This window comes from Podarcis liolepis, assembly GCF_965112155.1.
Source record: "Podarcis liolepis genome assembly, chromosome: 2".
NCBI classification, from domain to species: Eukaryota; Metazoa; Chordata; class Lepidosauria; order Squamata; family Lacertidae; genus Podarcis; species Podarcis liolepis.
The window spans coordinates 83,565,418-83,593,091 of record NC_139555.1 but is presented as its reverse complement, the minus strand read 5'-3'; the positions used below and the strand labels follow the sequence as shown (position 1 = coordinate 83,593,091).

Sequence of the window (27,674 nt, the reverse complement as noted above, 5' to 3'; positions counted from 1 at the left end):
GATCCCACACAGGACAATTTATGTGAATTCTCAGCAGGCACAACTTAAAGGCCATACCGTACAGCTCCAAGGGGAAGAGTTAAAATGCTTATATTTAAGAGTCAACCCCCAGCTTGGCTCCAGTGGGGGGGGGGGGAGAGAAGCAGATAACGCAATAGTCAGAGAGGAAAAACAACAAATGCCCTGCTCCACAACATGATTAGAAAGACCAAGAAATGAGGATAGGTAAGAGGTGGGAATAACCATAGCTGCCAAGGCCTGTGTGTTTGGTATCTTAAAGCAGGCATGAGACATCTCATATATCTGTTGATTGTTGGGATCAACTGGGTGCTTTTAATTAGTTTATTAAGGCTCTGCAAAAGGCTTCACCATTTGCAGGCAAGGCTTATGGACGCCTCCAGAAAGGCCACCAATCGCTTTTGGAGGTAGTGCAGACTCCAGCAACATGGGCTTCCTGATGTGTTCCTCCAACACCTACTGTCCACCAAGGAAATCCTACTTGTAGGTAGTTCCACTTGTTCTGGTTCTACTATTTGTGGGTGAGTCTAATATTAGGAATACACTAGGATAGCTTCTTAAAAATAAATATTTCACTTTATGAAAAAGATGTGAAGGGAAGATCTGTCCACCTTAACCAAGGGATAATAATCTGCTTGTTTTAACAAAATGACCAAAAACATCCCAGGTCCTTGGAAAGAGAACATTATCACTTACAATGAACAAAAAGAATTTTATTGGTATATATACACACAGGAATAACAGAGGTATTTGAATAATCAAATATGGAATGTTCACGAGAGTTAAAATAAATAATAAAGATACCCAGATGTGTCAGTGCTAACTCTAGCACCACTAAAAGGAAATGCCCGAACAGCTTTGACTCTGATGGGGCCATCCCAACAGAGTCTGTACAGGTTGCTACCACCAGAAAGTGGTCAATATTTCTGGAATACAAAGAGTCACTATAGTGCTTTCTACTGCTTTGCATTCTAAATGTTTATTCACTGCTTTCATCTCTTATTTCTTTAATAATAACTATTAAGTTTTGAAGTCCAAAAACATAACCCGTGTCTTGGCCCTCATGCACCACGCTATCTTCTCCGTAGTACCTGCAAGTTGTATGGGCAAAGTCTATCATTCGAACATCAACTGAGCTAACAGTAGGCTTATAGGCATATGCGCCTGCCGATTCATCTGAAGACTCCTCTGAAAGGCCTTCAAGGTCTTCTGGATCAGAGTCCACAGCTACCTCTTGTAATTCCTTTCCATCATAAATGATGAGCAAAGAACTGGAGTAAAAGCGGTAAGATTCCTGTTTCTCCAAGACTGATTTTAATTCAGTCAGTTTCTTTAGAACAGGTTCAAAGAGTTCTCTTCGCAGGTATTTCCCATTATGAAAGAACTGGTAAAGTGCTTCTTTAAATCCTTGGACCGAAAGCTTCCTTCCATGGTATTTATTCATAAACATTAACTGGCCAGAACCTGGCTGATAAACCTGTAGAAAATACAAGGCAAGAAAAGGACTTGTTAGCACTGAATGAACTTTGAATTAAAACCATCAAAAAATTATATGCTTCAGAAGAGAAGGAAAACTTTTCAAAAGTCTTCTGATATAGCTGAAGGAAGTCAGAGGTGGAATATTCTAACTGCCAAATCATTCATATATAACACGTTTTAATTCCAAAGCAGATTCTTAAGGTGCATATTATTGTTTTTCCATTGATGAAATAAGACCATGGAATTTAAGTAGGATTAGAAATTTACTTGGCCACTATTTAAAAAGTCAAGTTACAACATGCATAATGGCATTTGGTAACTCAGGCCAATAACAGCAGTACCATGCCTATGCTTGTTAATTCATTTTGAAAAGCTACTGGTGGCAATCTCATGAAGGGGAAAATGGCCCTTTAAATAAAATTATTGTGTATGTCTACATCACAGAAGAAATCAACAGCTTGAAGCATATAACTGAGACAATGAAAATATATTTTAACACACCATAACAAATCATATTAGTATCTGCTAAAATGGTAGCAAAGATTAATGAGTCAGTCCTTGAAGACTAAACTGAAATGACGGTAACAAGCTGGCCCTCAGATGGATAAAAATTAAGCATGGTGACTAAAACTAGGATCTCTAAAAGCAGAAAGAATGAACTAAGAAACTACTGGAGCAATATCCTGCAGCCTGAAATAAAGAAAGGGACTATGAATACCACGTTTATACCTTCCAAGCATCATTTGCAAAGGAGATGCTGCTGTTAAAGGGAAAGCACAGAGATGTTTACCACTAAAAGTAACAAAGGAAAGGAAAAGTGGGATAGGTGACTGTCAGGACTGGTCTTCTAGTTGTACAGAAAGATGAAAAGTTCCTCTCTCATAGTAGTCATTCCATTCAAACCAAGCTTGCATAAAAGGATGCATAGAGCCAGCAGAGAAGCAAGGAGCCCTAACTATTTTTATTGTCCATACTGCCCCATTCACTTGCATCTTTCACTTACAGGGAATAACTAAACAGCCAGGCAGAACAGCTAACTGCTACCACCTACTCTACCTCTGGACAGTGAAAACACCTGCAGTGAAGGGAATAAAGTGCACACGGCTAGGCAACTTCCACCCAGATGTCAGTCCTTCTGAGCAATATGCTGTGATCAAAGTCAATGTGAACAGCCACAATGATCCAAAGGGAAAAGAAGCAGCTTCAATGTAATTTTATTTATTTACTTTTAAATTGCAAGGTGTCTTAGAAATATTTCCAGAATGAAAGGTGAAACAAACAAACAAACAAACAAACAAACAAACAAACACCCTAATAAATAGTAACAGCTTGCCTTACAGTTACAATCATGTTATTTGTGAAAGGAGCCTTACTTTGGCTGTTTTTATGAAGTGTGCACACTACAAAGACTTGGTGCAGACTAACACAAAAAATCCTTAATAAAAACTTTAATATTTTTTTAAAAAAAGCAATGGTGCAGCCTATTAGTATCGTAAATAATTTGCAGTTTATCTGCATTCAAATTTAGTCTTTCAGGACTCCAGGACAGAATCTGCACTTAAAATAAATAAATCTGCTAGTATCGGAGGGAAGAGAATGTATTGCTAGAGAGGATTTTTGAGTGCATGCTTCACTCCATGCACATGCATGTGGAAACGAACTCTATGTGATCATCTCCCATATTGGATTTCTTAATCAAGGACAGCCTGATGGTTAAATAGCAAATTCCATGCATGGTGAGAGAAAGGCACAGTGGCTCACTTTCTCCGCTCTTGATAAGGAAGAGCATTGCTCTCAAGTGGCCCATCCGCCTGATTACAGTGATACTGCCACGTTCTGGAGCTTTCTTCAGCAAGATGGTGAATAAAATGTAAAATTTCTCAGCTGGAAAAGTAGGAAGTGGGAAGGTTACAAAATTGCCTAAAATGAGTAACACCACTGAATTTTTTTGAATTAGAGAAAATGAGGACACCATTCTTAAATTGCCAGAAATATATAATGAAAAATGTACAGCGCCACTGCACTTAATTCTACTATTTAATGACAACTGTAATCAGTAGCTCACAAAATTCAGAACAGTGCAATGCTTGCCTAAGGAAAGCCAGAATTTTTCCACTTGAAGAAAACGCAAATAGAAATTGGTTTCACTCACAGTCTAATAAGCAGAAAGTATTCATTCCTGCTCTTTCTGAAACTCACCTGCATACCACAAACTCGGACTCCTATAACTGCTGAAGTGCTCTGCTGACACTTCCGGATCTGATTCGCCTTCTTTTCTTCAGATGCATCATCTCCATGCTGCCGGGTTCCCATCTTGAGATCTAACACACAAGGCACCTCATAACGCGAGGTTAGGTTTTCCAGTAAGATAAATTCTGTTTAGTTAAGGAAAGCTCAGAAGAACTGTGACCAAAATTACTCTTATACTTGAAGCCGAAATAAAGAAATGTCCCAACCAATAATTAAAATTCTCAGTGTTGCCCCTATTATTAGAACTTGTACAACTTCACTATTAATGACTGGCATTTTAAACTCATTGTTATCCACCTTTCACTACAAGGTCTCAGGGCAGGATACGAACATTCAATAAAACATATTAAATACCTTACTTGGAACACAGAGTTTACTATAGTGCAAAGGAGGGGGAACAACCCAATCTAAAATTACTCATCATCTGCTCCCAGATGACCAATGAAGAGTCTGATAATGGTGCCAGGTAGAGTGATGACCCCTTTGCCATGGGGAAGGAGTTCCATAACTGGGCATATTTTGGGGGGGGGGGTAACTACAGAGAAGATCCCCACAATACCACTACCTCTCAAGCCTCAAATAGTAGTGCTCCCCCAGCAAGGCCTCCCCTGCTGATACAGGCAGGTCTGTATCATAAAATGCCTTGTTTTCCACAAACCAAAGAAAAGCATTGTTCTCTGAGATGATGGAGATTTAGGACAGAATCTATGAAACAATCAATTTGGCTTCAGCAAGCTTTTGCTCTGACACAAAACTCAGGTATAACCTTGGATAAACTATTCAGCTGCTCTTCTCAACTGTATAAAAATATTATAAACTATCCCAATCAGATATTGATGATAAGTTATCAATATTTCAGACAACTCCATCAGAAAATTTCTCTACAAGGCTTGTGCAGAGAACCTGCATATTTTCACTGAACATATTTCAGTGTTCTAAGGGTTTAATGTCCCCCTGAAAAAAACCCATTAGCAGTTCTTATACAGTGGTACCTCGGGTTACAGACGCTTCAGGTTACAGACTCCGCTAACCCAGAAATAGTACCTCACATTAAGAACTTTGCTTCAGGATGAGAAGAGAAAACGTGCGGCAGCAGCGGGAGGCCCCATTAGCTAAAGTGGTACCTCAGGTTAAGAACAGTTTCAGGTTAAGAACGGACCTCCAGAATGAATTAAGTTCTTAACCTCAGGTACCACTGTACATTCATTTCCAGAAGCATACAGTAAATAGGCTACTTAAAGGCAAAATACAGCCAAACATCATCATTGTGCCACACCAGAGAACCAGCAGCACATTTACTATTTTTGGCACACAGACCCCCTTATCTATTTGCCTCCGATGGCAATCACAGAATGTCAAGGTGTCTACAAGCCACTCCCTGTAGACTGTATCTATATGATTTAGGGAAGTGGGTTTATGTGTAGCACACGAGCTCTTTATATACACAAAGAATATGTGTTAAACATGATCTCCCTCTATCAGATATTCTACTGGAAATACAAAGTAGAGAAGAACAGACAGTAAGCTGCTGGCTCTGTCACTTAAGATAGCATTATTTTTCTCCATACAACTGAACAAAAAAATATACATACTTCTTTGCTCCAATTAAAAAAGCAAACCAAGATACATTTGAACTTGTGAGATTAAGCCCTCTGGTGCCATTTGAGGAAAGAATGCTGGTGGTTCCAACATAAAGAAACAGCAGAACTTTACTTCACTGGGTCTATCCACTAATTAAAGCAAGAGGTTCCATTTATAAAAATTAGATGTGCACTAAGGAATATCTTGGTTTAAAGGCACATCTGTACTCATACCACTATCAGCACAGATCACCCCTCAACAGAATGTACTGGCTTAGAGGTAGATTGGCTTGGACTGCAGCATGACCAACATTGTTCCTTACATAATACAGACAACAGCACTACCATCAATATCCTCCACCAACTGCAGAGATTACACATCAATTGTGGGCTACTGTAAAGGTAAATGGTCTGCAGATTTATGTAGCATCAGCCTAAGAACTATGTGAGAGCCTGAATTCCAACAGCAGAAAATAGTACATTGTAGTCACTTCCATCAGCCAATGCTGAGAAACACAAATTTGGTCTAAAAGTTCCCGTTTGAGTGACTTGTCACATTTGATATTTAACTGTTCAGTTCCTACGATAATGTGGTTCTTGTTCAGTTGTCATACATTTATTTGCACAAAGGATACTATATTGATTCCGATGTTTTGCATTTTCCTTCATTCGCTTTAACTGCTGCTGATGACATTTCATACTCCAAGGATTATGGTGTTTAAACTGAGAACTGACATTTCCTTTTTTCTCCACACTGTAATACAGCACTTCAGATTTCTTCAGCAATTCGAATTCTTCCTCTAACTTATGGCTGAAAAATAAGAACCAAACCTTAGTATTAGTGGTCAAGTGGAAGTATCCTAGCCTTTCAAAAATCATTTGAAAATATTTGTGCTCTGCTAGCCTTCACTTGTGCATTGCTTACAACTAGCCTATTTCACAATGATTTTTAAACTGAAAAGTGGTATCCACTATCTTTCTTATATTAACCAAGTAATTTGTCCCATGGTTTCTCAGTCAAGCCTTCACCCATGTTTTTAAAAGAGTACTGGCATCTGATTAGCACTGATTCTAGTCCACAAAAGCTACCGTATTTTTTACTCTATAAGACTCACTTTTTCCCTCCTAAAAAGTAAGGGGAAATGTGTGTGTGCCTTATGGAGCGAATGCAGGCTGCGCAGCTATCCCAGAAGCCAGAACAGCAAGAGGGTTGCTGCTTTCACTGCATAGCGATCCCTCTTGCTGTTCTGGCTTCTGAGATTCAGAATATTTTTTTTTCTTGTTTTCCTCCTCCAAAAACTAGGTGCATCTTATAGAGTGAAAAATACGGTAAATAAGTGCCTTGTTTGTAAGGTGCCACAATATTTTTGATTGCTTTTGAAGCATCAGCCTAACATGGCCTCTTATATATATATTTGAAGAGCATTATTTAACAGTTGCCACAGTTTATAACTTTCAAGATTCAAATGACACCATGTTCCAGATATTCTTCTCCTACTGAAAATGCCTCAATCTAATCCTGAAATCAATCAAATTAAATATATTGTAGGCCTGAAAAACTAGAATTTCAGAGCTCCTTACTTAAATTTGAAAAATGACTTTCTAGGCACAAAAATGTACAGTATACAACCCTATCCAGTTTTACCACACTAAGTCTGTAGTTTTATACGCTTATCTATAAGGAAACCCATTAAATACAATGGGAACTGCTTCCAAGTAAAAATGCTTAGGATTGCACTGCATTTTTTTTTTTTTTTTTTTTGGTAATTCATGAGATTTGAGTGTACACAGAAGAATCATGTTATTAGCTTTTGCTTTGCTTACTCTTTTTTTAGTTACCTTTTCATTTTCTCTTCTTTTCGGTGCTGTCGAACCCACTCCTTAGTTAACTTTTCATTTTCTAGCAATACAGTCTTTTTATTAGTCCACCGTAACAATTTATTTTTAGGTTCACATTCAGAATTATCTAGGCTTTCCAAGTTATCATGGTCCCCATTTAATGGATATGCTATTAGACACAGGTTTCCGTCTTCATCCTCTTCAAAGCTTACAGATACCACACCTTCAGAGGAAAAATAAGATATACAGTTAACATTAAAGAAATGAGAAGCATATACAGCTTACAACACAACATAATTTTGCACTAAGAATATAGCAACTTTGGTTTTTCTCTTACCCCAGTCCTTAGTTTTTTATCTTGCCACAGGCCAAAACTCATCTGTCAACCTAACAAATATCAAAACATCTAGACAAAGTGACACCTCACAGAGAAGACAATTTATCATGAAGACAACACATTAATGATACAGGAGATTCTTCTCGTGAGCAGAATCACATAGGAATCAAATAATAACAGGAGACGTTTTCAATTATTGAAAAATTTTATTATTTTCTTTTTTAAAAAATCTGACTTATCTGTCCCTAAAAGAGATGTAAAACATTGTATATTTACATCTTGCAGTGAAATGTGCCCTGCACAGAAACACCAAAAGCTTTAAGTTTTGCTTAACAGCAAAGCTAAAAGCACTTATCCAAACAAATGGCTTTCAGGAGGGTTAATAGACTCCAGGGAAAAGGAAAGGCTTGCAAGAGCAGAGCAAAAACAAGAACAACATCACACATTACAACAGACAACTAATTCAAAGGGTTCCACTTAGAATCACCACGTTTAATTTTACAATTTTTATTTTCCTTGGGGGAATATATTTTATTGATTTCAGTTATGTAGCAGTCTTGCAAAGGAAATAACAAAATGAAGTACAAAACAAATTTGACTGAGATACATCAAAACATGGTGAACTTTGAAAGCATTTTTGCTTCCTCATCTCAGAGTCTCTAGAGCATTGTCTTATGTTTTGAGAGTCTTAGAGGAAAGTTCTGACAGTGCCATATAGGAATGCTATGGCAGAAGTTGTAACAACTGGCTGAATGGGGCTTTTTTTCCTCAGTCCTCTCTCTTTATCCTGAAATCAATCAATCTGTACATTCTTGCCGCTCATCACTAGAGTTCTTGGCGAGAGACTGGCACTTCTGAGCAGGGCAGGCAGCTCTGGGACCTACAGTAGCAAGGGTAGGGAGTGCGGAAGCTCTGACTGACAGTCCTGCTGCCCACACAGGAAAGAGCTACAGGAAAGGGGGGGAAGCCAGCTAGAAAATGGCCTTTGACTTTATCCTGGAAAAAACAACAGAGATGGACCAAATGAGGCCCCCCCTTACCCCTGAATCCCTCCCACACATCTCCAAAAGAGAAAAACCACATATGCTAGTACATTTTATTACATTCTATCAAACATTTATAAAGTACATTTTCATCTATTCATTCCAAAAGCTTGTAATGAGAAGTTTTCAAATGTTTCAGTAGGCGTGCACATCATATAGCAATACAACTAAGAGACATGTCTTAGTCTTTTAATTGGTGAAATAGTGGTTGCTTTATTCAGTGAATAAATATAATACAATGTAAAAAGGTAATCAGATTTTTAAAATTCGGGTATCTTTAATTAAATTCCAGTAGTACCTCATTCAAAGTTAAAAGTTTTGGTCAACTAATGCAATGCTAAGAACTGGAATATCTACTCCCACATACCATCGGAGACAGTCTCTTCAACGGTATTTCACCTTTTGCCTACCTAATGACCGCATTTTTTCCCCATCTCCTTAAGGGCAAAAACAAGCTGAATATGTTTTAACAGTAAATTTTAACTTCCCTGCTGTGCTGACCAAATTGTTAGAGGTAGAAAAGAACCCAAAGAGCCACAATAAACTTCTGTAAGACAAGCAAATCTTATCCAGTTTATTTTTTGTTTTGTCTTAAAAAGTGCACACACACATACAAATCAGAAAGAAGCAGCACATTATTACTGAAAACATTTACAAGCTATTATCAATATACTTACCTACCTGTGCCTAAGGCCGATCTATAGGCTATCATCAGCAGAGTTGTTCTACTCTAATGCTGTTATTCAGCCCAAAGACCCACTGGCAAGCATCTCCACCCTGTATCTCCACAGCCTGGCTCAGACAATATCAAAATGCATGAAAAGAAATCCCCTAAAATCTCTTCAGCATAAGAGACTTTAGAGACAAAACAGCACATTTGGATTTACAAAAGGAATAAAAAAGCCCAACCCCCTTCTAAGGTTGATAACATACCTTCATACTGAGGAGTGAATTTACGCATTTCTGTAGGAAGGGTCTCATAGAACAGGTGTTCTCGCTGGATAAGGGGCTTACAGATGGTCTTGTCATTAAACCGGAGGACACAGGAGTGACCTCCAACCTGATGAACAAAAGGCTCTAGCAGGACGCCTTTGGAATAGTGCTCCACTTCCATAGCTCCAAATGCCGGGCTCATCCTTGTAGCACATTAGACACACCAATGTGGCAGTTGTGAAGGCAGCTCACACAGAGATCGCTTCTCCAGTATATGTTTATTCCCGCTAGAAAGTCTATGGAAACAGAAGAAAATCCCTTTTCGTTTAGCAACGTTGTCTGAAAGAGCACAAATAACAGATTCTTTTGCAACCGAGAGCGAGAGAAAGAGAAGTGAAACTCTCCGCTATGAAGCAGAAACTGAAAAGAGCCAACAAGCTCTAAGCACTGAGACAAACAGGAGTGAGGTCATACCATAATCTGCATACCACGCCTCTCACAATTTTAGCCAATTGGGATTAGCACACAGCTACTAGGCGTGCCTATTACAAAGGAGCAGGGAGAATGTCAATGCAGAAAGTGGAAGGGGGAGAAGCACTCGCACTGTTTCTCTTGGCTGTTCAAATCTGCTAACCCTTGCAGCATTTTATTATCAGCACAATAGTCCACAGGGCAAAACTGTAGATAAATGACGCATTTCCACTCTTTTCTCTATATCATATTACGGATACCCATCTAGCCTTCTAAAGCCTGTCGTAGATAGAACATGCAAATAACACTGTGTTTCCATTTGATGCTTCCTTTCTTTTAGTCTGCATGCATACATACACACGCTATTTATTACTATTCATTTTAAAAAGAAAGAGCCTGGCCACAACCTAAACTAGCCTTTGAAAAGCGTTCCTCCACACCATTTTGAACTCCCCAGGTAATAAAGGAGTTTGAAATTTAGCTTTTTGAGCTTTTTTAAAAGAGGGGTCCCAGAAGAATAAACACAAGCTTTTTCCATTTAATTATTATTAGGTGAGTTTGTATTTTTGCACTTTAACTCAAAGGTTCTCAGGATGGTACTTAACAATATATTAAAATATACAAATCCATTTAAAAACATATAAACAGCAAATATAAAATGAATCAGAATGTCAAATTAGCTTTTTGAACTCAAGAGTTTAAAGAAAAGCTTTAGACTTCTGAGAGCAGCTTCCAAAAAGAGAACTGAAAAGAATTCATGTTCAGAAAACTGTGCATACATAGATCACACAAATAGACAGAAATTCACAATCCCCCTCATTTGTAAAACACATCAATACCTGTCGTGCATATTTCCATAAAAATAGTATGTTCAGCATTGCTTGTTTTATTCTTAGCAACCTTATCTCCAACTTAAACAGGAGGATAACCTTAAAAGTTTACTCTGTATCTACATATGTTTTTCTCCTTATAAGATGACAAACATTATATCGTACAGAATTAGAGTGGTCTTCAAGACTGAGGATCACACATTTAGAAGCTCAATGGTCTATTTTGATCATCTTGAAAAAGAAAAGCAGAGATGAGCTAAATCCTATTAGCAAATATAGCAAAGGTCTAATATAGTTTAGTCTTTAAGATTTGTAGCTAAAAATAATGTGACCACTGGTTCTCCCATAAAGAGTGTTACATGAACAATCATGCAGCTAATTCTGAGAGACCACAAAGTGTTCTAGGTCCCAGACTTATTTTTAGATAGACCCAAGTACAGGATCACAGTGCAAAGCTGTGCAAAGCATGTCATCTTAGAAATAAATCCCAGCATTCAAAGATCCTTGCTTCCAAGTAGGTGTGCACAAAATTTATCTTAAAAATTTAATGGCAATGGATTGCAGAAACAAACAACTCTTTTTTATAAAAATTGATAAATTTCTAGAAGTGTATGTGTGCACATGCACAAACATACACAGACACGCAGAAGGATTTTAAACAATAGATGTGTATGTGATACTGATAATATTGAACTTATTAGCACTGAGGATACTTAATTCTTTTTAAGATACATTTTAGATCATTTTCAAATTTTGTGCATTGTCTTGTTGTTTGCTGCCCTTGGTAGAGTGAACAGAAATTTAAAAAATGCTTGCTGGACCATAACAATATTATCATCAGGAACACTACCCGGTGAAAATACAATGTAATCCACACTTAACAAAATATTTTGAGCTCAATAACTTCATACCTGTGATACTACAGAAGATAAGCAATGAGTATACCTAATGCTAACTCTTAATGGCTTACTGGTGTGAAGCACATTCTGACTACCTAACTACTATTGCATCCAGTCCATTTCTGCAACACACTTCTATCCAGAAGATGGCACTATTTTTCCAGTTCCAATGAATTACTCTAGGATAGCAATACCCTCAGAAAAAGATGCATCCAATGATCACCTACTCGGGGTAAGATGCATTGGGTTGTATTCCTACTCAGAATAGACACTGAGTCTATTTTTGAAATATGGCAACCCTAGCTTACTTCCAAATAAACAAGCTATTGAAATCATGACAATACATTCAAGAAATTTTGCTCTGTCATCGTAACAGAAAATGCATGCATGTGTGCAAACACATAAAGACTTTGTCAAAATAATCTCTGCAACCTCTGATCCTCACAGAAAAATGTATTTGCTACAGATTTCACCCGATACACAAACGTATGCCACTCTCCACTCTTCCCCAGCGAGCTCATTAATTTTTCAAGCGCTTTCACAACTTGTTTTCTTTCATATATGTTCAGAGCAGTCCACAGAGGATGCTGAACTGTGTGTATTTACAAAACTGCATTCTCTTGGGTATCACCCAGGACATGATTCAACAGGCCCCACCTTCAAACATGAGCATAAAAGCTGTCTCTCATACAGGGGCATGCATAATATTCCAGTATTATGCAACAGAATCTTGCTTTTGTTCTTCATGCATTGGTAACCTCCTGCTTACACTACAGAAAAACATTTCCTATTAACATGCCCTTGAAAATGGATTTGAAAAGCATCACAATTAGTCCAGATGTTGCAGTCCCTTATTTACTGATGTGCATTAAAGCAGTTGTGACTTCATTGGTTGTCTTTTTACTTCAAAGCACAACTCATATGTGCTTTTTTTAAAAAAATTAACTTTGAAGTCCTAAACAGCCTGTGTCTTGCATACCGCACCACAGAGCATCTTCTCATACATACTTCCTCACATAATATCTGGCATGGGCTCTACACCTTTTCACATGCTGTCAAGATCTAGAAGTAGAGCTGGCATCTACTCTTTGGAATAGTCTTCTCTGGGAGAGCAGACATCACCATCAATATCACCTCTCTTCCTTGAATCCTTCCCATTGGGTAGATGACAGTAGATCACACACACCTGAGAGGGAGAGGGGAAAAGCAGCTGGAGCAGGCCCTGAAGTAGTCTTTGCCTCCCTTCCCTGGAATTTTACTTGTTGATTACATTATTGTTCCCATACCAGAGAATGATCCCTCATAGTGAGCATATGGTGAAGCAGAGATCTAAATCACAGGCTTCACAATTCATAACTTGTGTGTTTAACCACTTCACTAAGTTTTCATGGTTCATGGTTTTATTTACTGCACATTTTCAATCTAGAGACTGTGTTACCTATACTGATCTTGCTGGTCAGAAGTCCATGTGTAAGCTAAGAGGGATTAAAAACAGTCCCTGTGGGGCTTGCAGCATACTTGGCATTTAAAAAACCTGTCTGAATGCAGTTCAAGGCAATCCTAAACTACTAGGTGTCCCTAGGCAAAGTTTTGTTATGTACAGCTTTCCAATGATCCATTCCTGCTTTAGATCAAGGTAACAACAGCATCTTTATTCTTCACACTTCCACCCCAAACAGGATTTTATGTCTTTTCCCTCATAATACCATTTATATAACTCTAAAGGAAAAGCGTTTTAACTCCTGCTAAATCTTCTGAGTATAAAACATAAAGTATTTTAATTATTAACAATCTTCCCCAAGAACATAATATCCTACTTAAATATTGAGATGTAGAAAATGACCCATGTGCCTGGGAACATGGAGTTCAATTACTGAAATACAACAAATGCTTTTGTTTTGGCAATAGCCTTTCTAAAAGTCTCCTCCCCCCCCCCAAAAAAAATGGCTAACTCTCTCTACTTCATTTTCATTATTTCTGCTCTCTCATTTCTGTCTAACTACAAGTTATGCCCTTAATGAAAAAAATCTTAAGTATTTATTAAACTATCTAGAAAATTATCCAAAATACTGGCTATGCAGTCTCGAGCATTCAGCGTTTAACTAAATGCATCCTTGAAATAAAAAACCTAGAATAAACATTGGGTGTTGATATGAATGGAGCCATTAATAGTCACTACTTTAAAAAGAGTAAAGGGAATCTGAATTGAGGTGGGAATTTTTAAAGTTTAAAATTTGCAAAACTCTTGCTTTCCCAATGAGCAAGCCACTTGAGTGAAACTCCTTCACATCAGTCTCCTACCGTCCCTCTCTTTGTTGGCAGACTCTTCACAATACCAAATTGCCTATCTCCCCTCCCTCACTCATTTTGCTTAAATGAACAGACTACCTACTTCTCATCAAGGAAGAGACTGGATGTTGAGGAACAGAAAGTTCCCTGGTACTTGGGACACCTACAATAAATATTTTCCAGCTACTTCTTACAATGATTTTCTTGCTCTACTAGACTAATATGTTCTGGTTTTTCTCTACACATGGAAGTTCCTCCTGAGAAGCTGAGAATGCAGTTTATTCCCAAAGTCATTCCCTTTCATTTCATATGAACCAGGAATAATCCTCCGGCTTTACACTCACAATTGCTAGAATTACCATTCCACACATAAACCTGCTTTGGGAGAGGCGAGAAATCCATCCATAATACTTTTATCTATCCTTTTGTCCAAAGGATCAGGGCAGTAGAAGTGAATAGCCTCACAGCCGCCCCAGTCCCCAGAAGACATCTCTAGTCACCTTCACGGGATCGGGATACCAAGAACAGCAGAACATTTCAATGTCCCCATTCCTAGCTTCACAAGGAGCAAAAAGTAAGTACTGACTTAACAGGGAGCCCACATTATCTAGATATATTTTGTTTCAGGAAGTTTAGTTTTTCTAGTTTTAGAGATCAAAATATATGCTAAATACCAACAGACTTCCAACACTGGATTTAATAACTGGATGGAAATCCTACTTCAAATCCTATCACTGCATTCATGACGTCAGTACCAGCAGCATTATGTATGAATGGAAATTTTTCAAGAGGTTAATAAAGCAGAGCTCCCATAAGAAATCAGCATCAGCAGCAGGGATGGAAGCAAAGTTTCTCTTGAGAGAGAAAATACAAACAAGTAAAGCAAGAACACAATGATGCAACAGTGCAAAGAACAAAAAGAGGTCAAGAGAAAATAGAACTGTTTATTACATATTTGCCAAAAAAGCTTATTTTTGAGGCAGGACGTGTAGAGACTATTTCAACTATTTAAAAGCATGTGATCCTTAAATCTCCTTGATGGAAATTAAATATAAAATTAAGCATCACATCTTAACCATGGAAAATGGTGAAAGTTTTATTATCAGTCTAGAACACACACATCTGAAATAAAATGTCACAGTACGGATGAATGCTGTTTGGTGGCTTGCAATTCAAAAGAACAAGATCAGCAGAAATGTAAGTCTATTTTTTGCATAATATTAATCAAAAGTCACAGTAGATAGAGATGATTGCCTCTGAAAGTATTGTAGAACTAAAACCTACACTGGGGTTAATAATAATTAGGCTTCACGCATCATTAGCTGTACAAATGGAGAGGGGCAAAAAGAGGAAGGGCTTCGTCATGCTGATTGCTGGACTCATAATTGGGGCAAGGGAGGGGGAGAAATCAGCTCCTTAACTTCTTCAACAACCAAATGGCACATAAGCTTTAATACATTATCATTTTAATTACAAAATGATCCCCTCTTATATAAAGAAAGATGAATTATTAAAAATAACACCCAAAAAAAGAAGTCAAATATTTTCCTTGTTAAAACTTTTAAAAGTAATTTCAGGAGATCTATGACCATATCATGATTACGCTGCTCAGCTTTTATTTCCACTGTACTCTCACAGGACACCTGCAGTCAGCAAAGGACATGCAAACAACATAGTTAAGTAAATGCAAGGTGAAACCTTTAAAGAGCAGTGTATCAGTCTAGAAAACTGCAAGATCACATTAAAGGCAAGAGGGCAATGCCTCCTCTACTATCTAATTTATAAACCTTACATGTAGATATTACAAGAACTGACCATATTTGGTAAATGACAAGAAACGTGAATTCAGACAAGACAACCTCAGATGAATTTTGTGAAAATGTGAGAACAGATAAATAGTATTTCACATTTCTGACATACACAGGTAATGTCACAATTCTGTGACATTTGTTAGGGTTATGATGCAGCTTTAACTATTGCACCCGCATGCACAGAGCCATTAAATGAACAATGATAAAGTGGGTGAGGGGGGAGCTCTGGCCTTCCAGATAATGTTGGATTGCAACCTTCAGTCAGCATGGCTAATTGTCAGGGTTGATGGGAGTTCTAGTCCAACAACTATTTGAAGGGCTGCAGATTTCCCATGCACCTGTTGTACAAGATCAGGGTAAAATAAAGTAAAAGCTCCTCTATGATATAGCTGATTTCCTAATTGCATTGCAAGCCAATGCACATTGTGTAGCTGACCAAAAAAATAATAATAATCTGTAGAAGATCCAGTTTAGCATCTCTGCATGTTGCACGAGAGATTAAAATTTTCCATTGCTGGGTAAGTTTTTTTCCACTGTTCCCATGTTCTCTTTCACTTCTCCTCTTTAAAGGTTATTGGATTTTGAAACAATGCAGGAGTAGGGTGTGGACTCCGTATCTGAACTGAATGTCAGTAGTTTGTCACTTAATAAATTATACATTTTAAAACATACCATACTGGACTTTATTTAGTAGCATCTAATCAATTTCGATTTATCTAGCAAAATATTTCTTCAAAAATTTGCTTTCCTCTTCTAGCACAAACTATACAAAATACCAAGACACAAAATGACTTGGTTAAAATTGTCTGTAATTTGATTAAATAACACAGCTTGGACACACTTTTAATAATAATATCTTTAATAATAATAATAATAATAATATCTTTAATAATAATAATAATAATAATAATAATAATAATAATAATAATAATATCTTTATTGTCATTGCCCCCTCTCGGGGACAACGAAATTACTTAAATTTTAAATTAAATTTAAAATATGAGGATCCCCCAACCCAACAAACGCTCACCCTTTGGACCCCCCCCCCAAAAAAATCATTCAAACAAAATGTAGCCTTAAGGTTTTGGAAAGATGCTTGCTTGTTGTGTGTTGGTTGGTTCTGTCTGCAATGTCCAGATTCTTTCTATTATGAGTTGCCATAATGAGTGTACATCTACTTGCATTAGGAAGAATGCAATACAGTGGTACCTTGGTTCCTGAACAGCTTAGTTGTCGAACAAATCGGCTCCTGAATGCAGCAAACCCAGAAATGTTTTTTGGAAGCCAAACGTCCGACACAGCTTCCGCTTGAGTGCAGGAAGCTCCTGCAGCCAATCGGAAGCCACGCCTTGGTTTCTGAACTGTTCTGGGAGTCGAACGGACTCCCGGGACGGATTAAGTTCAAGAACCAAGGTACCACTGTATATGTGATAACAACAACAGAATACATTCAGTTAACATTATTGTTTGTGAATCTAACTGATGGCCCATCATCCCTGTTGCAATCAATACATATTGAAATTAATCAATCTTCTGCTTTAACCATCTAACAGGGGCAAGGTCCAAAGTGGCAAACAGCCACAGGAGAGGGGAGACAGAAATACATGTGCCCAGCCTATTTCTACTACGTCTCAGGCCATGCCTAGCAAGGAGAAAATAGCTCCCATGAACACCTAGGGGAAGGGGAAAAGAAAGCATGAAAGAAGTATGGACAAGTCCAGGTAGGCATAGTTAAATCCAACCTGAATAGATACTTGTAGATACTTATTAAACAGTTGTCACAAGTAAACTATATTTTTTTTAATTAAAAATCAAGCCCTATTAAGACTGGTACAAAAAGTAATCAGACAGAACTGGAAAATCTGAAAAACAAGGTAATGATTAAGGTTGCTATTGTTTTCAATACCCTTGTTAGAATGACATTAGAATACCTGCCAGGCATTTCACCAGAATGTAGTTATTCTGTGTGATTTTATTATATATATATATATTTCAATGGTAGGACCACACCCTTATTCTTACTTACACCTCTTGAAATAATTCCAATATATGGCACCTTACAGTTTTACTCATTTACAGCCCTACTGTGACTCATTTCCTGTTAACTTCTAGTGATTGCTTCTACTAGTCACAGCAGTTTGCTACTGATTTAAATACTATACAATGGGCCCACAAACAACACATAATATACATACATGATTGGGACCTGAGGCACGCAACCAAAAAATAAATACAGTAGAACCTTGGTTTTTGAATGTAATCCATTCCGGAAGTCCGTTCAACTTCCAAAACATTCAAAAACCAAGGATCAAAGGGCTGTCAGCAAGTTCAATGGGGAAAATTGAGAAACGCGCCTCAGAAGTGATCCGACTTCCGAGATCCATTTGAAAACAGAAGCATTCACTTTCGGGTTTTCGGTGTTTGGCTTCTGAGATGTTCGGCAGCCGAGACGTTCGGAAACCGAGGTTTGACCGTACTGTATTTTTCCATGTATAAGATGCCCCTATGTATAAGATCTCTATTTTTTTAACCCAAAATTAAGAAATCAGTATTTAAAACATGAAAACGGGCAAGTTTTTTTTCATTTAGAGCAGTGTTTCCCAACCGGTGTTCCGCGGCACACTAGTGTGCCGCGAGACGTTGCCTGGTGTGCCGTGGGAGGGAGGCGCGCGAGTCGGGCGGCGAGAGGCGGGGCGGCGGCGGCGAGGAGAGGCCGCCCAGCGCGGGGCTCTCGCCGTCTGCCTGCCTGCGTGGCGCTGACGTCACGGGGCTGTAACGTGCCCCACATAGGCACATGCGGGGCGCCGAGCGAGCTCCCTCCCACATCCCATCGCCGTTCGCTTCGGCCAGCCTACTGGGCTGTCGCAGGTGGAAGGCCTGCGCATGCGCAAGGTTTTCGCGCCTTCGGGATTCCCTTCACGCCTTCCTCCTCCCAGGTCCTTGAGAGCGCGGGAAGCGGCAGCGCGAGACCGGCGTTGAGCCTGGTAGGTATTGCGCTTGCCAAGGCAGTCATTTGGGAAATGAAAACTTGCAAAGCAAGCAACCAGTTCAATCTGAAGTACGTGTATGCTTAATATCCTGTATCTGAAACCTGTTCTGCCCCCTCCCCCACACTTGGTGCCATTTTCATCTACACATGCAGCAGAGTAAGTTGACCCAGAATAGTACCAATTCAGATGGCAGATGGGAGAATGACAGTGCTGAATGCTTTCCCATGTAGAACAGTCCCTGCAAATAAAAACCTAGCATATTTGGAAGAGGGATGCTAGCCTAACCATTACCTTCTATGCTGTTACTATTTTTTTATTTTTTTTTACATAAGTAAAAAGTGACCTTTCCCCATCTGGCATGGTGGTGTGCCTCGAGATTTTTTTCATGAAACAAGTGTGCCTTTGCCCAAAAAAGGTTGGGAAACACTGATTTAGAGTGCCAGGGAGAGCTTTTTTGGGGAGATTGCCTTCAAGCCCAGGCAGAAAGTGCCCAGGATCAAAACAGGTGGGCAAGAGAGGGAGCCTGTCCATTGCCCTCCTGCGCTTTGTAGCCTAAGCTGCAACCTGCCCGATCCTGCTCTGCACGAAGACCGCGGCAGCAGCACCCAGGTCCTGGTTTCAGAGCCACCAGAGCTGGGAGCAATCCAGGAGTGCTCGCAGCCAACCGCATCTCCTTGTACAGGGCAATGTGAAGCAGGTGGGCACTGAAGCCAGAGAAGCCACCCCCTCCCCTCCCCAAAATAACACCTTCAGTGTGGATTGGCAGCCGCACAGCTTAAGTCACCAAACTTTGGAACTTTGGAAGGTCAGCTGAAAGATTAGGAAGGCGGGCAGAGTAGAATCTTCCAGACAGGGCGATGAGGCGTCCTCTTCAGTGTCGCACTAGAGGGGCTTCTACAGGATACCTCGTGAAGCTTGAGCTCCATGTACCAGGCTCACTCCTGGCTGAGGAGAAAATAGTGCCTCTGAGCATGAGCAAAGCGCCTTTCCCCACAGTGTAGCCTGAAAGCAGTCAAGCTTTCCAACCCTGCCCCACATTCACATTCTGTGTATAAGATGACCCCCAATTCTTGACTGAAAAAAATCAGCCAAAAACATTGTCTTATACACGAAAAAATATAATAAATGGGGAGGAGAAACCAGTTATGGAAATACCGTATTTTTTGCTCTAGAAGACTCACTTTTTCCCTCCTAAAAATTAAGGTGAAATGTGCCTGCGTCTTATGGAGCGAATGCAGGCTGCGCAGCTATCACAGAAGCCAGAACAGCAAGAGGGATTGCTGCTTTCACTGCGCAGTGATCCCTCTTGCTGTTCTGGCTTCTGAGATTCAGAAATTTTTTTTTGTTTTCCTCCTCCAAAAACTAGGTGCTTCTTGTGGTCTGGTGCGTCTTATAGAGCGAAAAATACAGTAGCTCTTTGAGCCCTCCAGTCTCTAGGAAGGAGGCAGGAAGGCTCTTGAAGCATCCCAGTTCCAGGTTAGCAAGGCAGAGGGCAAGGTCCGCTCCAGACAGGTAGGGATGGTCACACAGGAGGGTAGTTCCAGGGGTTGCTGGCTTTATGTGATTTTGCCTTTGCATACTGGCCTCGGAACCAAACCCTCATGTAAGTGGCAGGCCTACTGTATAGAGATTTACAACTAATGGAAGGCAGTACATAAAGTGGCTTGTAACACCAGTTACAGAGCTATCTGCTTAAGAAAAAAAGTCCTAATTTGCCTGAAAAAATAATGACACAGTCAGACCTCCTTATAAAGAGAACAGCAAAGGACTCTAATATAACTTTATTTTGTGCTCCAGCCTATCTTCACAGCCCTAGTTGGGTGATTCCCTCATGAATTTGACATGTGATAAGCTTATTACCTCTGCCATCATGCCACCCACTCTTTGCCATATGCATATTGAGGGGGAACATCTGTAGAGGAGATCCTATGTGTGTAGGTTTTCCCCCTCCCGCCCTGCAGCCAGGGGGACCTGGCTTAATAGACTACAGTATAGTGTAAGCATAACTTTTATATGCGCTGGGAAACAAAAAGCATTGGGTGTCTTGCTTTATTGTGATATTCACTTTATTGCGGTGGTCTGGAACCAAACCCACAATTCTCCGTGGTATGTAGTTCTTATATTGACTAGCTGGAAAAAGAGTTTAGGGACACAAGAAGCTTGATGAAGCTGGTCCTTTCAGCAGAGCTGGCAGAAAGACACAGCATCTTTTCTCTTGCTGTTGGAATGACTGCTGCCAGTTAAAGGAGAGTAGGTCTGGTGGAGCTGGGTTTTTCAGGCATAACTGATGGACTGGCCCTGCTTCCCATTATCTCTCACTGTTGCAGCCTGCTGGAATGGAATGTGTGTGCATCATCTTTTAAAACTACTCTGGATGCTTTTGAATGGGTGTAACACATAAGCTCAAGGTCTCATTTCCCAAAAAGTTGCTACTGCTGTAATTTGTGACCAGCCATAGCACTGCCAGGTCTTCCCACCAACATCAAATACAAGCTCTGGAATTTCCTACTTCTTGGGATGGGGCTGTAGAACAAAGAGTACTTAGAAGTTATATGCGGCACCAATGCTTTATTTTTCCACAGAAAAAAGTTCATTAAGAAGAATTAATGGATGCCAACTGAAAATACAACATAATGCAAACTTGGCAGTTTCATTTCAAAGTTTTTAGCTTTCTTTACTAAACACAAACATGGAAAATTTAATCATTCTCTATGGCAAGTGTGGGGAACTATTTTCAGTCTGAGAGCCACATTCCCTTCTGGACAAGCTAGTGGGGTAGGGTCAGACAACAAAGTAGGCAGTACTATTAAAAGTTAGTTTCACATTCAAATCATGCAACTACAAAGTCACTTGGATGCCTTAGACAAGCCTCCATTGTACAAGTGAAATATGGAACTAATAATACAGTACTGATCAATCTTAGAGAGCTGTAGTTGTTAGGATTACTGAAATAATATATAAGGTGTGTTTTAAGATGAATACAATTGTAGAGTGTAGTAGCCATAACATAAATGCCCATTCAAGGACAGTCTCACATAGTAAACAATCCTTATTGGGGGGAGGAACTGTAGCTCAGGGCACATGAAAAGGGTGCCATATCAAACTGATATCATTAGTGTAAAAACAAATCAAGTAGCAAGTAGGGCACCACTGCCAGTCAAAGTAGTAGGCAATACTGGCCTCAACTGATAAATTGTCTGACCCAGCTTAATGTTCCTATTACCAAAGCACTCACACTGATCAAAATGCCTTTGGTTTCCAAAAGGGATGGAAGATGGCATGCTGAATATTAACTGAGAAGAAGCATAAGTGTCTATAACAAATATCAGTTGGGCATCCAGAAGTTAGGCTGCTTCTAGGATCCTAGGCTATGTACCTCACCTTTCACAGCATGTATAATTTCATCCATCATGTTACATACATGCTAGTTCAGCAGGTCCACAACAATAACAACTTCAGTGCTTTCTGATTCAGCATTGTTTATTCTATAAATGGCACCACTGGAAGACAATCTGGAATTCTGAAATGTAGTGCAATTGGTATGTTGATGACACACAGCTCTATCTCTCGTTCCATCCGCTAACCACAGAGTTGTGAAAACTCTGACTTGGTATCTGGAGTCAGTCTTGGCATGGATGGGAGCAAACAAAATGATCCTTAATCCAGGCAATGACAGAACTCCATCTGAAGGACTAAGTATGAAGTCTGGGGGTACTCCTGGAACTAATCAGATTATGTAAGCAGGCAAGAGTGCCTTTTACCAGTTTTGTCTAGTTGTGGTCTTACTTAGAAAGCATGGATTTGACTCGTTACTCATGCACTAGTCATATTCATATATTCATAAATCACAGTAATCATCTGGGCTGGTGCAACATTGTCTATGTGTGGCTGCTTTCAAAGTTTTAAAAGTGCAATTGGTACAAAGTATATTTGCCAGAATGTTTGTTAGTGCGTGGGACATAACACATTGATATTATATCAACTACATCTTTTTCTGGCCTCAAATTAAAGTGTTGCTTTTAGTCTTTAAAACCCTCAGTGGCATGGGACCACTTCCATCTACATGAATGCGCTCATTCCTTAAGAATGGTTTCAGGGGCTCTACTCTCCAGTTCATCTTCATTGGAAATATGGCTGGTGGGTATCAGGTACAGGGCCTTCTCACTGATGGTGCCAGGTCCAAAATACCCTCCTGGGGAGATTGGACAGGCTCTACTTCATCTCACTTTAGATTCTGTGAAACTTTTTATACAGACATCTACACTACTACCTTGCCCTTTCCAAATAAATGTTGTCGTACCTTGTGAGTGTTCCGATTTTCGAACCCTCTTTTGGAAGCCGAACGTCTGACGGGGCTTCCACAGCTTCTGATTGGCTGCAGGAGCTTCCTGCAGCCAATCAGAAGCCATGCTTTAGTTTCCGAACATTTCGGAAGTTGAACAGACTTCCGGAACAGATTCCGTTCGACTTCCGAGGTACAACTGTAAAGGGGTGCTAAAGTTGTCTCTAGTTGAAACATGGCATCCTAGTCAAAACAGATATGCATCATTTTATTTATAAAGTATTTAGCAAGCTTGTTGCAATGGATAGCAGAGGCATTAGTCTCTCCAATCCAAGTAATTCAGCTAAATGGATTATGAAAATGCAAGGGGGTCATACAGCCATCTGTGTCATCACCACCATCTCCAATGGGCTCTATGTTTTGTGAGGGGGATGAGGGATCCCTTCGTTGGCCATCAGGGTTCAAAATCAGCCAGGTGCGTTTTGTGACAGGCGTAGGTCCAATTGCAACGACATATAAATCTCTGGATACCAGGCTCACAACTGGCATCTCCATCTGGCTGGCCCCTCCAGCTTTCTTAAGAAGGTAAGCAGAGAAGCTTATTTATTGCATTTATATCCCACCTTTTCCTCCAAGGTGTACATAGTTTACTCCCCTCCTCAGTTAATACCCACAAAAACTTTGTGAGATAGGTTAGGAGGCTATGACTGGCCCAAGATCATCCAGGAAGTTTCATGACTGAGTGGGGATTTGAACCCTGATCTCCCAAGCCCTAGTCCTACACTCTAAACCACTACACCACACTGGCTTCCTAGAGCACTTCTACTATGGGGAAGCTATATAAATTAAGTAGGTAAATAAATATGGGGGAAACAATCTGAAATATTTTCATTGAAGCTTGAATTTGTTTTGTTCTGGATTGTATTAGTTGACGTTTTAATGTGTTGTTAACCACTTTGAGATTTTCTCTTTAAAATATAAAGCAGTATAGAAATGAAATGAATAAAAATTGTAATAAAAACCACACTGAGGAAAAAGACATCTAGACATTCCATTTTGACAACAGTAACCTAGGTTTAAGGCACCATTTGGTGATTAGCTTATATATCTGAGTTTCCTAACACTGCCCAAATCCCACTTTTAATAATATCCCTATTTGTAGAAACTACTACTTTTTGCCATCAACAAGATCTCTATCTTTACTCCCTTAAACATGCAAGGGAAGGATCACTGGTGGCTGTGAAGTGACTGGCAGACAGCTATAAGATCTTGGCTCTCACATGCCAAACATCCCCAATGACTGTGGGGAACTCACATAAGTAAATTTGGATTATGTAAATACTTCACCTCAAGCAACAGAGTACTGCCCCTTACTGGCAAAAGGGGTGTAAACAACCAAAACAATCCAGTTAACTAAGATGTCAATAGCATTTATTATAAATTGACTACGTGCAATATATCTCCATTAATTTCATTTATAAATCCTAAATCGGGGACTGAGAACCTGTGGCCCTCCAGATGTTGGAACTTCAGCTTCCATCAGCCCCAGGCAGCACAGTCAATGGTAACGGATGGCAGGAGTTGTACAACATCTGGAAGGCTACAGGTTACCTACCCCTATCCTAAATAAGCCAATTTATGTCCAGCTTGTCCTTCTATATCATACCTTATCACATATCAGAAGAATGTGGAAAATATGGTGATATGGCCAATGTAATGATGGTTGACAGTTTGTTGTCTAGAAACTGAAGGATCACTCATAACTGATGGGAAATAACCACTCCTGCTCACTGCACAATGAAGCCTTGAAGTAATCACTGGTGACTTAAGCTGTTTTCACTATAACCATCTGGTGAGAAGGCTGACATCTTTTGTCAATGATTAAGATATGGTAGCCATCTTCATGTATTTTGGGTAATTTGGATAATTCTGTACCAGGATGTAAACTGGGAAGCTTTGGAAAGCTATTAAAGTTGATGTGGTACAGATAATAATCCACATCTCCTCAAGAGGCAATGGACCACCATATGCATTTCTATCAACATTCCGGAATCTCCAAAGCTTCCTGCAGTCTCCTTGGCAAGCTACTTCACTGGTTGCCTTCTGGTTACAACTTTGTTCACACAACATTTCAACTAACTTTCAACATGACTGCTAGCAATCACTGAACTTCTTCCATGTGTGTTTTGTTTTACCTACATTTTTGCACACTTTTGAGCAATTTGCTCTGAAAAAGCATTCTAATTAAATGTTAAGAGCTTTGGAAGAAGTTATTTGGGTAGATACTGACTTACTATTAGCCATGTTAATAATATGCCAACCACAGCAAGTCTGTAGGGCATGGTGTGCTATAAAATCAGGCCGAAACAGAAGAAAATTACATCAGAAACATAGAACACTAAGACTGTGTCACACGCATGTCAAACCAACCACAGTACCACAGGCTGCTGCTACTATTTTTTCAGGGCAATAAAAGGTCTTTCAACACACAGTGTACTGCCTGGGAAGAAGTCAATTAGACATTAAATTAAATAGCTAATAGGTTACTACAATGTAAGACCAAGATGTTCCAAATTCATGATACAAATCTCATACAAAAACACCAGGCAGGTGCAACATGTGGAGAAAGGGGAAAAAACACAGGAGAGCATATACAAGTACCTGGTTAGTCATCCAGGGTTATTTCAAAATTGCAGAGTAACAATGAGTCATGCATTTCCCATCACAATAAAAGCTTTAAACCACACCCACCCAGAAGTTCAAAGTACCTCACCATTTTATGACCTCCTGGCCCTACGCGAAAGGTTTTCTAACCCTGCGTACACCTTCCGATAAGGAAAAGATAAAGGAAAGAGAAATCTCACCCAAGGAGAGAAGGATGACGATTCAAGTGTTAAAACAAACCCAACATAAAAGTGCATGTATAATAAAAACGCAATAAAGGGGGAGGGTTTGAAGTGTTCGCAGCAATTTTCTCCTCCTGCCCACCCCCGCCCGACCATTTTCAGTTTGGATGGCCGGTGATGCGGGCCCACATCACAAGCCAAACGCAACATAGAGGGCGAGAGAGAGGTGCTCAGATATACCGAGCGGCAAACCAAGAAAGTGGGGAGGGGGGGATTGCAGAGAGACAAACGAGGGGGGGGGTCCCACATCATATGCGCTGGTACTGGGATGTGTGGGGTTTGAGGGGGCAGGTAGGGGGCACCTCAAAGGCTTCGTTTCCTCATCCTACCCCTCTCCTAGAAGCATCCCTTGGAAACAGCAAGCCTCCCTCTAAGTCCACTGCCTCCAACGACGCTGCCACGACGGGGCTTTTGGGGTTTCAACGGCTACAGGAGCCGCAAGAGCTTGTTACCTCAGGCGGGTTGCCTGAGGACGACGGGGAAAAGCAACGTGGTGCCGGGGGAGAGCGAGAGGGTGCGGATGTGGCAACCGGCTCCACCCGCAGGGAGAAGGGGCGGAAGATGGTGGCCCTGCCACCCAGCCGCCGGCTCTTCTCAAGCCGGCATGGAAGGGACCTTTGGGCTCCTATCCCGAGATGGGATGAGACTCCTCGGTTCCTCCTCACACCTTGAGACACCCAAGGGTGGGAACCATAATGTTGGTGGTGATGATAATAATACAGTAATAAAAAAACGAGAGATGCGGTTACCTGCCAAATAGCTCCCCGCCAGCAGCGGCTTCGACTCTTTTGTTTCTCAGAGGCCAAAATGGCGGCGCCGAGCGGGGCGGCCCTTCCCCCGCTGGCAGAGGGTAGGCTCCGCCCCATGCATCTCCATTGGCTCTGACGGAGCAAGCCTCTGCTGATTGGGGGAGTTAAGGGAGCCAGGCTCTGTTGCTAGGGGAGCCGAGGCGGGCGGCAAGGCATCGTGCGCCGCGTGATGATGGGGACTGGGGGGGGGGGCAGGGGAGCAGTTAGGATGGGGACAAGGATGGGGAGGGAGGAAGAGCGCGGACTGGGCAGCGAGCGGGGAGCCAAATGTGGGCAGAGACTACTAAAAGGCAGCGGGTGGCGGGGAGCTCTTCCTTATAAATAGGCGGAAACCTCGCTTAAGCTCAGCTTATGTGCCAGCTTTGCTTGGGTCCCTTGAGTTGTTGAAGTCGCTTCCCGCTCCAGAACATCAAGGCGTCACAGAACTTTAGCACGCGCCTTTCTCCCGCGCGGTTTTTATTCGGCAACCTGTCCAGCTTTGGGCGACCTGGTTGTCGTGCATTAAAGGACTTTCTCCACAACAGGCTTGTGGTGGGTCTTTAGTCTTCCCTCAGCAACACGGGAGGGGCCGCAGCATACCGTACTCTGTGTGACGGTCGCTTGCTTTATCATGGACTGCCCTGGGCCGGTTTTGGCCCCCCGCCCCCCATATGCCTTTGTTGCTGGTTAGGAATCACACCGTCTGTGCAGCACAGACCTCAGTATCTTTACACAGAAGTAAAGGCCTAGGGTCCCTGAGCAAGAAGGGTTTGTGGGGTCGGGTGAAGAATGGACACTGGTTCACTTCAACCCACCTAACAAGGTTGTGAAAAGCAGCGTGTTTGATTTGCGACGTGATCGCTTCCATTTAACAAAAGAGATTGTTTCCACAGTAAGAAAAGCAGTTCTTGTTTTTAAAAAATGGTGAC

General features: G+C 40.5%; 1 protein-coding gene across 1 annotated transcript; it reads right to left on the bottom strand.

Moving 5' to 3' along the window:
• Positions 1 to 710: 710 nt before the first annotated feature.
• Positions 711 to 26,865, bottom strand: IP6K2 (inositol hexakisphosphate kinase 2). Its single transcript, XM_083489386.1, has 6 exons — positions 26,707 to 26,865; positions 9,480 to 9,775; positions 7,167 to 7,389; positions 5,963 to 6,138; positions 3,697 to 3,872; positions 711 to 1,495 (listed from the first exon to the last, which is right to left on the bottom strand). The coding sequence occupies exons 2-6, from the start codon at positions 9,679 to 9,681 to the stop codon at positions 998 to 1,000; spliced, it is 1,275 nt and encodes a 424-aa protein (XP_083345512.1). The 5' UTR covers positions 9,682 to 9,775; positions 26,707 to 26,865; the 3' UTR covers positions 711 to 997.
• Positions 26,866 to 27,674: the final 809 nt, after the last annotated feature.